The 12149-nt window shown below is 37.7% G+C and overlaps 1 protein-coding gene and 1 pseudogene across 2 annotated transcripts in view; one reads left to right on the top strand and one right to left on the bottom strand.

The window, feature by feature from the left end:
• The window catches only part of LOC308658004 (C-type lectin domain family 4 member A-like), a 29533-nt gene extending 27963 nt beyond the window's left edge, over positions 1-1570 (bottom strand). Inside the window, exons 1-2 of the mRNA XM_081310378.1 lie at positions 1506-1570; positions 1293-1423 (exon numbers count right to left, since the gene is read on the bottom strand). Of these exons, the coding sequence (XP_081166504.1) occupies positions 1293-1374 (82 nt within the window). The 5' untranslated portion in view covers positions 1375-1423; positions 1506-1570. The remainder of the gene's footprint in view (positions 1-1292; positions 1424-1505) is intronic.
• Positions 1571-7202: 5632 nt separating this feature from the next.
• On the top strand, positions 7203-8997 carry LOC308658161 (rab5 GDP/GTP exchange factor-like; annotated as a pseudogene). Its single transcript has 2 exons — positions 7203-7343; positions 7756-8997. The product of its transcript is annotated as a rab5 GDP/GTP exchange factor-like (transcript).
• Positions 8998-12149: the final 3152 nt, after the last annotated feature.

A 12149-nucleotide genomic window follows, 5' to 3' on the forward strand; every position in this document is an offset into this window, starting at 1 on the left:
AGATTCTGCTTCCCCTTCACAACTTCATGCGTGCCCTCTCAAGAGAATCCTGTGGGGATTCCAACATGGCTTCACTTTGTCTGAACACTCAAGTCTTCCTTTGTAATCTCAGTGGAAACTTCCATGATCCTCTGGCTGCCATCAGCTGAACAGCTCTACTCTGCCATGCCCTTCCTCCATGATGTTCTGCCTCACCTCAGAGCCAGAGTGATGGAGCTGACTCACCATAGACTGACCTCTGAAATGTTGATCCCAAATAAAGCTTTTTCCTCTAAGTTGTTCTTATCATGTATTTTGGTCACAGTTACAAAAAGCTAATATCTTCCTCTTCTACTCTTTAATTTTCTCCCATAAAGCACAACAACTACTACTGTGAATATTTGAAATAATATGAAAATTGAAATAAGAAAAAGTCAATTATGTTTATTATTTTAAAAAAACTTTATAAAATACCCAAAAGCACAGATTTCTACCATTGAGATTAACTATTGTTAATATTTTGGCACATGTCTTTTCAGCAATTTTTGAAGTGTGTACAACATATATGAACATTTTTCCATTTGATTGACATACACATTTACTGATTTCTGATTCACTACTTTCTTTTATACTGTATCATAAATATTTTTTCAACATAATCTCTTTATTAATATTTTTGTTATGGTTGCTCATTATTTCATTACATATTTAAATAATACTGGGTCCAACTTATAAGTATGCTATATAAGATAAATCTTTATAACCAAATTTCATGTTTTTAATACACAATCAGCCTTTCAAGTCACTATTTCATGGTCAGAAACCCTTATCTCAACAGAGGGGATAGCTTCATGCTACAGCAATTTTGCCTGAAAATGATCACTACCAAAGATGTGGGAGTATTAGAGTCACTTTCCATTAAGATAAAAGCACAAAATAGGAACAATTTTTTAATTACGTATATTGTTAATGGTGAGGAGGAAAAACTCAGTATTATACTCTTTCAGTTCTGGAAATACAGGTACACACATTTTTATATATTCCTATATAGAATGATATACAATAAAATTCAAAATCTGATTTTTTGTAAATGATAATAGTAAAGAAAGTATTATGGATTTTTTCCCCACTTTGCAGCTCTAAAACATCTTCATTTCAATCTACAGGCAGCACAATCCTCAGAGATTCCTGGGTGTCCCCAACATGATCATTTCAGAGAAACAGCAACAAACATTACCTCTGCCCTGCTTATCAACTGTCTCATCAACCTTCACCTCATAATTAACATTGACCACTGGAAAATGATCTTTTACCTGCAGGAGAATTTGAGTTGGTGCCTGAGGACGTCAGTTCATTTTTCCAATTGACTTCAGCATAATTTGTTCCCAAAGCCATCTTGAGAAGAAACCTTCTGCTTTTTTCAGAAATCCCATGTCATCTTTTCCTTAAAACATAATACAAATGAGATTCCAGCCTGAGAGCAAATTACTCTACCTCTTAACTAGATGTAATAAATAGACACATACCTGAGAGTGAAATCACTGAGGTCTCATCCTCAGGACAACCAGAATGAGAATTACAGCCTCCAAACAATAGATATAGATAAGTGTAACAAAAGTGGGAACTCAAAAGAAATAGGAAGGAAAGGAAAAGAGGAACCAGGCAATTAGAGAAGTCTTTCCTAAGAACTTCATTCCGTACACTCACCAGGAAAACTGAAATTTGTGCTTCCACATGCAAATGTAAATTATTAGCCAACCAACCTGAGCAACACTTGCTCTTATTGCCTTCATGTCATCAGGTTTGACTGATCAGGCAGCTTATTTGTGCCACATTCTAAGGTGATCATTGACACAAGTCTCAGATGACAGCCTCCCTGTGTTCAGAGCCACCTTCCTTTAGCATGGTGAGGAATGAAAAGTTTGAAGGTGTCCTCTGTGCTCTCTGCTTTCCCTGCTGCTCACAATCAGCACCATCATAAAGCTTCATTCATTTTGCTACTGGTCACCTTGAGATCTCTTGAAATCCTTAATAAAAGAGGATGCCACCTTTTATTCTTCACGTATGTCTCCTTTTACCCCCCACATCACCTTAACAACATGCTCTGGAAGTTACATATGACTATATTAAACAGTAGGGAGAATTAAATGGAATCACGTGTAGAAGAGGATGAACTTAAACTGAGTGCCAAATCTGATTTATTTTTTCAAAGGCCAAAATGAAAACAGTCCAAAAACTAAATCATTCATGGGGGATCATTCCAGAGAGCTGCTCTCAACCAACTCATGCCCAGGTTCTTTGCCTCAGTTCTCCCAAATGACATCCCTTCTTTTAATAACCCTACCTAACTCTTTTCTCTTATAACTTTTTTCTCTTATATCTCTTTCCATATCTTTCCCTCTCTCTCACCTCTATATTTGTTTCCACTGATTTCCATATTTATTTTATATAAAATATACTGAAATCACTAAATTCACAGTAATACCCCTAATTCTAATTCAATGCCTCAGATTTCATTTTCATTTTCTTAATTTCCACATTTCTTCCACATTCCAGTGACATAAAGAAATCTGTGTTCGTTATCTTTAACTTTTTACTTATTTGTTAACTCATTTGACTATACACTGGATGTTACCAATCTCTCATCTTGTGCCATCATTCCCTAAAACACTGTTCTTCCTAATATATTTCTTACTCCTTAATGTAATCTTCTGTCCCCTAGCCTAAAGCCCTCTTAGCTCTTATTGATGCTCCCACACAGGGCCAGCCAACTATACCCCACAAAATGAACATTCTGCTCACTTTGCTGAAGTTCTGATCCTGTGCTAAGCCACCCCTCAAATTTATAGCATGTATGAAAGAGAGTCAGTGTCCTACAAGATAGTATTCACCTGAACATTCTAGTCCAAGACCATTCATATTGTACTCTTAATTTGGCTGGTTTCTTGGGAATACAGAGGAGTATTCCGGAACATGGTATATTACTATTCTACTTTTCTTTAAGGATGAATCAGATCAGATTCTTAAAGCTTATCTGTAGCCACCCTGGCCTGCCTGAGCTCTCACAGCCCACACAAGGTTACTCCCATGGATAGAAGTCCTTACCATGTAAGGATCAATTTCCCTTCTGGGGTTTGCCAACATGTGAAGAGTTCTCTTATTCAGCTCAGTTTATGAAACCCACACCATGTCTGTCTTCTGTGTAGATATTTTGTTTATCCTGCTTGGGCTTTGAAATCTCATACCAGTTCCTCAACTACCAGCAAGAATTCCTTCCTGAAACAAACAAGAATGTGCACAGAGGGGCTGGGGCTAGGACTTAGCAGTAGAGTGCTTTTCTTGCATGTGTGAGGCCCTGGGTTTGATCCTCAGAACCACATAAATAAAATAAAGGTATTTGTCCACCTACAACTAAAAAAATATATACATTTTTTTTAAAAAAGGAATATGTACAGATATCCTACAGATTGGGAGAAAATCTTCACCACCAGTACATCAGATAAGGCATTAAATTCAGGATATACAAGGATGTACAAAGAACTCAAAAAACTTAACTCACAGCTGGGCTCAGTGGCACACACCTATAATCCTAGCAGCTCAGGAGGCTGAGGCAGGAGGATCACGAGTTAAAAGCCAGCCTCAGCAAAAAGGAAGGCACTAAGCAACTCACTGAAACCCTGTCTCTAAATAAAAAATACACAAAATAGGGATGAAGATTTGGCTCAGTGGGGCCAATCACCCCCAAATTCAATTCCCAATACCAAAAAAAAAAAAAATTAACTCAGAAATATAAAGAAACCAGTCAATAAATGGGCAAAAAAAAAATTTCACAGAAGAAATACAAAGAGTTAAAAATATATTATATAAAAAATATTCAATATCTCTAGCAAGTAGAGAAATGCAAATTAAAAATACACCAAGATTCCATCCCACTCCAGTCAAAATGGCATTTATAAAGGATACAAGTAACAATAAGTATTGGCGAGGATGTGAGGAGAAAGTTACTCTCATACATTGCTAGTGGGGCTGCAAATTGGTGCAATCACTCTGGAAAGCAGTATGGACATTCCATAGAAAACTTGGAATGGAACCATTTGACCCAGTTACAGCACTCCTCAACATATACCCAAATGACAGCATACTACAGAGATGCAGCCACATCCATGTTTATAGCAGCTCAACTCACAATAGCCAAGCTATGGAAACAATCTTCAGTGGATGAAAGGGCAAATAAAATGTGGCATATACACACAAATCTGATTTATTTTTTCAAAGGCCAAAATGAAAACAGTAAAGAAGAATTAAATAATGGCATTTTCCAGTAAATGGATAGAACTGGAGAATATCATGCTAACTGAATTAAGCCAATCCCAAACAAACAAAAGCCAAATGTTCTCTATTATTTGTGGATGGTAACCCAAAATAAGATAAATTGAAAAGGGGAATAATAGAAGTAGATTGGACTAGCAAAGAGAGACAAAGGGAAGGGAGGAGGGAGGTGAATAGCAAAGGCAGTCAAAATAATTGGTCATAACTTACCTAGGCTTGTAATTGTACATGACCAGTATAACTCCACATTCTGTATGACCACAAGAGTGGGAACCAAAATAGAATAAGTTATACTTTATGTATGTATGTTCTGCCAAAACACATTCTTCATTCTACTGTCATGTAGAACAAATTTTTTAAAAAAATAACAAAAAAAATATTTTTAAGCCTTCTTTACCTTGCTTATGTGGTGAGTTCCAACACTGGACTCTCTACATACAGACACCCTCTTTACCCTGACTGGTCTCTGAAACCCACACAGGTTTCCCCTCTGCAAGGATGCCCTCCTCACCACACTTAGGCACTGAATCCCAACCAACATTGGAACTAATACTGTTCAGCGGTGCCTACTTGCTTCTCCCAGATGCTGAGATTTCATGACAGGCTGCACTTCTCCAGGGACTCATTCATTACCCAAAAGGGGCTCTGACTTCTCACAGAAAGTGACTTCCTGCATAAATACTTCCCTATCCTGCTTAGGTTCCCCATACCTGACCACAAGACCACATAGATGGCCTCTTCTCACAGGCTGACATCTCACACCAGCCTTCCCCTATTGGAGACACCTCCTCAATTCTCCTATCCTTTGCCACTCTGCTCTGGACTACTGCAACTTGTGGACAACCTCCTCACCATGCTCAGGCTCTGATTATCCATGCCAGAAGACAATCCCACCACCACCACGGTGAGGTTTTCTTCACTTTTCATGGGCTCCAATACCACTGTCACACCAAACCCCTTCATGCCACCTTTCCCTGCTTGAGCTCTAAGGCCCTGTGCTACATTGATTCCACCTGCTCACCCCATCTACAGCAAACACCTACTAAGCTATCTAGTGCTTAATTTAGGGATGAAATTTTTAGTAGTAAAAGGGTGCTACAGTGCACAAAGAAGTCTTATGTTCTCTGCAATTAATTTTTGGACTACACAAAGTACATGCATTTAGACAGTTGTGCATATACAAACCCTCCTCTCATAATAATAACTGATTCTAAAAGCCTTTCTCATCCAACTTATTTAAGAAAATATGTTTCTAAACTTATGTCTCTCTCCCTAGAATAAGTCACATTGCAAATAGGTTACACTGTGTCAGAAACAACCCATAAAGCTGAGTGGTTTATAACATTTATTTCCCACACACATTACATGTGAGCTTAGGATGAAGATCCTAAACTGACTATAAGTTGACTTGGATCCTTTCTGAATGTTTTCTCATTCTGGAACCCAGGCAGGAGGCATGGTAATGAGAATGTCCACACATGCAGTCCCATAGCACAGTACCAGGGTACAAGAGGATTGAGAAGGTATCCACAATCATTGAGTGGCTCCTTGTAAGTTGAACTGTGCAGCAGCACGCTCAATTTGGATCAAGTGCATATTGTATTCATTCTGATCTATTAGCCAGTGGATGTCACCTGGATAAACCTGTGAAAGGGCAGAAAAAAGACACTCCACACATAGGAAAACATGTAAATAGCATCAAAGCTTACTCCTTTCTCACAGAAGGATATAAACACTTAGGAATGGAGATGCAGTCTATGCCCAAACCCTCTAAATTATATAGTCAACAGATCTCTTAGTGAACTTTAAAATTGAGCACAGGTGCCCTGGTTGTTAAAGAAAAGAGGAACCACTGGGGCAGAAAGATAAAATACTAGAACTTCTATTCATATGTCCTTGTGATTTTAAGAAAAATAATCTTCACTAATATTTTATGGATTTAGTATTGCGTGCCTGTCATATATGTTATGTGACCTCTCATGAGGGAAGCATGGAAGTTCCTAAAAAGTTATGTTGTACCTTTCATGTTGACTTTTTTGCTACAGGTTCCTTCATGAGCTTTTTGTAAATAAAGGTCATGTGCTGAAAATTTTGCTTACTTTTCAGTGCTATAAATAGTTTCCCAATGGTATGTTAATTAGCACATCTTTAATTAAGCATACAAGCACATGTACACACAACCCATGCTCTCTGGCCAAATTAAGTGTTCTAACAACAATTGAGAAGGCAACTACATTATAAAAGACACATGTACTAGGTAGGGAAAATTTGAAAAAAAGGAACACACAAGAAATGTTATTGCCACATTGTGATTTTTTTGTTTAAAGTGGAGATATAGTTATCTACCTTCATTTTTGAAATACCAAAAATAGAGGATTTCATTAGACCACCACATCTCCCCAAGGACAAAACTCAATTCAAAATGTATTAAAGACCTAAATTTAACACCTAAAAGTATAAAACTATAGGAAAAACGCATGGGAGAAAAATTCATTACATCCATAGAAGAAAAGATTTTTTGGATAACACGCCAAAAGCACTGACAGCAAATAAAAACATAACATTATATCAAGGAAACAGCATAGAAAACAACAGAGTAAAGATACAATCTTAAGAAGAGGAGAAAATATTTTTCAACTAATTCTCTTACAGGAATTACTACAAGAATGTATAAGAATTCCAAAAACACAACAATAAAAATACAAATTGTCCAAGTAAAAATGGGCAGTCTGAACACACATTTCTTCAAATGAAAAGATGCAAATTCCCCACATGTACAGGAAAACATTTCAGTGTCACTAACCATCAGCAAAATGCAAATCAAAACCACAGTGAGGCACCTCCTGGAGCTGCACCAGGGGAGGTGGTGCTGACGCCAGGGGTCACCAAGCAGGAAGAAGATGAATCTTAAGTCTGAGCACCTAGGAATACACATAGACTAGTTGGAGCTCCTGTGCAAGAAGGGTTGTGGCTATTATGGCAACCCTGCCCATCAGGGCTTCTGATCCCGGTGCTGGAGACAGGAGTACCACAGAGTGTCGGGAACTAGAAGGAAATTCTCCTTCAAAGATTAGCCTGACAGCCCCTAGGTGACATCCTGCCCGAAAGGCATCCTGCAGCTACCTATCTCCCTGGAACATCCTGCGGTTATCAGGATCATCAGACATCTTGCAGCTGGCAGTTTTACCACCCACATCCAGCAATTGCTGATTGGAGACCTTCCCCATCCCCAGCATATGAATACCCACCCACATCCAGCAATTGCTGATTAGAGGGCTTCCCCATCCCCAGCATATAAATACCCCCTGTGTGAACAATAAAAGTTTGCAGCTTGATCAGAACTTTTGTCTTGCTGTCACCTTTCGTGTCTCTTGTCCCTTCATTCCTCCGCATCTAGGTTCGCTGCCCACGTTGATGTGTCCTGCCGGACGGGACAATAGAGCCCAGCAGAAGCAGATCCAGAAGGACTGGGAGCTGGCTGAAGGACTTCAGCAGGAGGAGGAAGAGGCCTTGGCCAGCAGCAGTCAGAGCAGCCAGAGGGCTCCCTCCCTCACATTTTCCAAATTTGAAGAAAAGAAAACCAGTGGAAAGATCCACACGGTAACCACAGTGAAGAAATCTTTCAGTGCTTGTTCCAGAGTTGGAACAAAAAGGTCAGAAATTCAGGAAGGAAAAGCTCCCAGTCCTTCCATAAACTGACAAATCAGCATTGAAACAGTGTCTAAGGCACTAATAGAGTTCCTCAAGACCTTCCACAAAACAAAACGAGATCTATAAGCCAACCAAGATGTTTGGGGAAGGATGCATTACAAAAAGGATTTGAGCACTGAGGAGCAGTCAGAGTGTCATCAGGAGTTTTACCAGAATGTGGCGGAAAGAATACTGTCTCGTGAAAAAGTGCCTCCAGAAACAGTTGAGAAGATAATGGATCAGCTGGAAAAGTACATCATGACTCTCCTCTCTAAATATGTGTTCTGTTCAGAAACCACTGATGAAAAGAAAGACCGCACCATTCAGAAGAGGACTAGATATCACTGATATGGATTCTAAGCCTGTGCCCAAGATAAGTTGGCCTACCAGACCAGGTGTAGCAAGCACATCTTCAATGCCATCAAGATCACCAACAATAAGCCTGCTTCTGTGGATGACTTGAGCCTTCTTCTGCTTCTTGCCCAAGCTTATCTAATTGTGCTGAAGGGCAAACCCACCCCACCTATAGTCCTACATGTACATCACCCGCTTCTGCAATCCCAGCTGGCGGATGACAGGGAGGACAGATACTATTTCACCAACCTGTGCTGTGCTGTAAATTTCATTGAGAAATTGGATGCTCAGTCTTTGAATTCAGTCAGGAGAATTTTGATTGCTACATGTCTAGCCAGACCACTCCCAGGAGGCAAGAAACCAAGAGTTGGTCTCCTGATGCTTGCTCAGGTGTGAAGCAGAAGTATAAGATCTTGGATCTCCTGTCTCAATTGAATGAAAGACAGGAAAAAATCCTGAATGAAGCCACAAAACTTGACAAAGACTTAATACACTGGATAATGGAATTGCAAAAGAAGTTCAAGACATTGTTGAAAAAAGTCCCCTTGATATTAAGCCCCAAAGTCAACCGTTAGTGACTATAACTCTGAAAATGTTGAAAGTGAAAAAATTCCACCATTGCAAACTCAGGTTTATGCACAATGATGAACATTATATGGGTAGCATTTATCTGAGCCTGCATTGTAGGTAAGAGTGCAGCCTACAAGTGGGATCTAGAATATACTCAATTGCTTATAAATGTCAGAGAATATTTTAAGATATATTTTGTAGGCTTTATTTTCTTTTTCCTGGTAGGGGAAGCTTAGTTAATAATAAAGTACTGAAAAAAAAACAGAATGAGAAATTATATCATCCCAGTTCAAATACTTATTATCAATGAAATCAAAAACTAAAAAATCCTGGTGAAAATGCATAGGAAATGTTAAGTCTTATACACTATTGGTGGGAATATAAATTAGTATAGCCATTATGGAAAAACTAAAAAATTTCCTCAAAAAACTAAAAAAAAACTCACCATATGACTCAATTATCTCATTTTGGATACATATTTGAAAAACTGCAATTGTCATAAAAGAGATACATTCACTCTTATATTTATTGCTGCACTACTCAAAATAGCCAGAATATAAAATCAGATAAGTTCTCCATCAACAGATAAATGGATAAAGAAAATGTAGCATATATACATAATTGAATATTATTCACTAATATGAAAAATGAGATTTGGTCATGTGTACAACATGAATGAAACTGGAAAATATTCACTAAAATAAGTCAGGTGCAGAAAGACAAATACTGCATACTCTCCCTCACTTGGTAGCTAAAATTGGTATCATAGACATAAATAATATACTAGTTACCAGTGAGTATTTGAAATAGAGGTTTGGAAAGCAGGTAGTTAATGGGTACAGGGGACATTTAGTACAGTGGAAAAACAACAGTTCACAGCAATGAACTGAGTATTTTCAAATAGCCAGTAGAGAGGATTTTCAATTTTGTAGGAAAATGAAAATTTTAAAAGATGTGTACTGAAGTATTTGGGGGCAAGGTTCCATATTCACAACATACTCTCAGATGGTGCAACAAATACTATTTATGTAATTGGTTGAAATGTTAACAGTTCTCAAATATAGATGGGGGTTATGTGGAAGTTAATTATACATTCATTCAATTGCTGTTTGAAACTATTCATGATAAAAAGTTGAGGGTAAAAACACAGTCTATAATAGGGAAAAGACTCCTAACCACCAATTTAATTTAAAAATCTGTCTACATCTGATAATAACCCTGAAAATATGAAAAAGGCAAATGCAAAACCACTTCAAAGTATTACTCCCACAGCCCAACTAGATTGAGATTACTCAGGAGGAAAACTCCCTCTAAAAACATACTCATGAATAAATTTTTTTTAAAACATAACAAAAGAAATCTTACTCCCAACAGAAAATCCACAAACACAAATGAGGAAAAAAAAATGACAATAACATTGGTGAAGTTAAATTATTTAAGAGAAACAAGATGGCAGAGCAGACCAGGGCAGCAACCATCAACTCCTCTGCAGCCTGGAATCAAAGCAGGGAAAGAACAACTGACCAGAGAGGTGGGTGGCAGAGCAAATACTCAAAAACTCAACATTGAACAACTTAATACTTGGGCAAGTTGGAATTATTTTACTAGATCAAAAAATAAGAAAATAATTCATTTACCCAGAAGCTGACTATGGTAGGGCCAGGAGAAAGAACAAAGGCAGAAAAGCACAGATACTTACTTCCTAAACAACAATTTAAAAAAAAACAGTTTTAAAAGATTAGAAGTAGCAAAGACAATCAAGGACATTGCATAATTCTACTTAAATTGTTGGCAGAAAATGATGCTAGGAAGGACAGCTGTTTTGTGGAGACCAGACCTAGACATAGAAGAAATTAAATATCTAAGAAATTAAATCCCCATCTACAATTACAAATGAAAACACAGGGAATGCCTCAGAATGGGTTGTCCCAATAATCCATAAAGAAGGACCTTGTAGATGGATCACAGTTGGCAGGGGGTTACCAAAACCCCTTCCCCTCACCACAGTCCAGGGGCAAGAGGTGCAGCTTACCTGGGAGTCTAATGGACTGAGACCTCTGAAGCTATGAGCCCTGAATAAACCTTTGCTCCTTTAACACTGTTCTTGTGGGGTCTCTTGTTCACAGCAGTGACAAAACTGACTAAAACAGATGTTGTTCGTAAAAATGGTTCTCCTCTATAGATAGTTTTAAACATGCATAATACTAAAATTAGATATAAATATCTCAATACCTTCAAAATATTGCAATATTCTAATACCATAAGTGAAGCTTATCACAATTGTCTGCCAATATAAGCTTTAACTGTTAAAACTTGGTTGTAATAACAGTTACTCTTATGTTTCTTTTATCTCTCATTCCCGTTTATTTGTCTTTATCATGTACTAAATATTATTGGGAGTCAAAAAGGAGAAAAGAAATACAATTCCTATTGTAAAGAGATAAGGTCTATTAGACATGCATGTGAATAAATCATTACACTACAGTAGGAGAGGCACAATATCACACTACGGTCAATGCAGTTGTGGCAAAAAAGAGAAGAGACTCTTTCCACTTGAGCTTATCAGGAAAAGTTCTATAGTAGAAAAAGAAGGACCTATGCAAAAATTCCAGAGCACATAAAGGAGATTTTCTGCAACACCGACAAAGCATATGAGGAGTACTGAAGTCATGTTGTTATTTGAGGCAGAAAGACCAGAGGGTGCAGAGGCACTGAAATAATGCAGCATGTGATTGCATCTGAATATCTGGAATATTAGGATGAACATGGAGAGTCCCTCTTTTGGTAATGAAGGCATAGAGGTAAGCCACAATCAGTTCATTAGTTATTATGTTTTATACCAACATAGTGGCACTTTAGGTACAGTAGGAAGTTTTATTTACCCTCCCTATACCAGTGTTCCTCAACTGTAAGACACATAAACCATATTACCTCCTTTGGAGGGTTGTGTGAAGATTAAATGAGACAATTCATGCAAAGCATTTAGCTAGTGTCTAACAAATAACCACTGCTCAAAAAAATATAGGATGAGGAGGCAGTGAGTTTTTGGTTTCATTTTTGTTGTTTGTAGGAGATTTTTGGTTGTTTTTGTTTGTTTGCTTTCATTTTGTTTTCAAATTTTTTTAATTTTTCCACATTTTTTATTAGTGTATTACAGTTGTACATAATGGTGGGATTAGGGAACAAATTTTGTTCCAAAACCTTTGGAAACAGGTATAGTCTCAGAC

Source organism: Spermophilus citellus (assembly GCF_964194105.1).
Source record: "Spermophilus citellus genome assembly, chromosome: 10".
In the NCBI taxonomy this organism is placed as follows: Eukaryota; Metazoa; Chordata; class Mammalia; order Rodentia; family Sciuridae; genus Spermophilus; species Spermophilus citellus.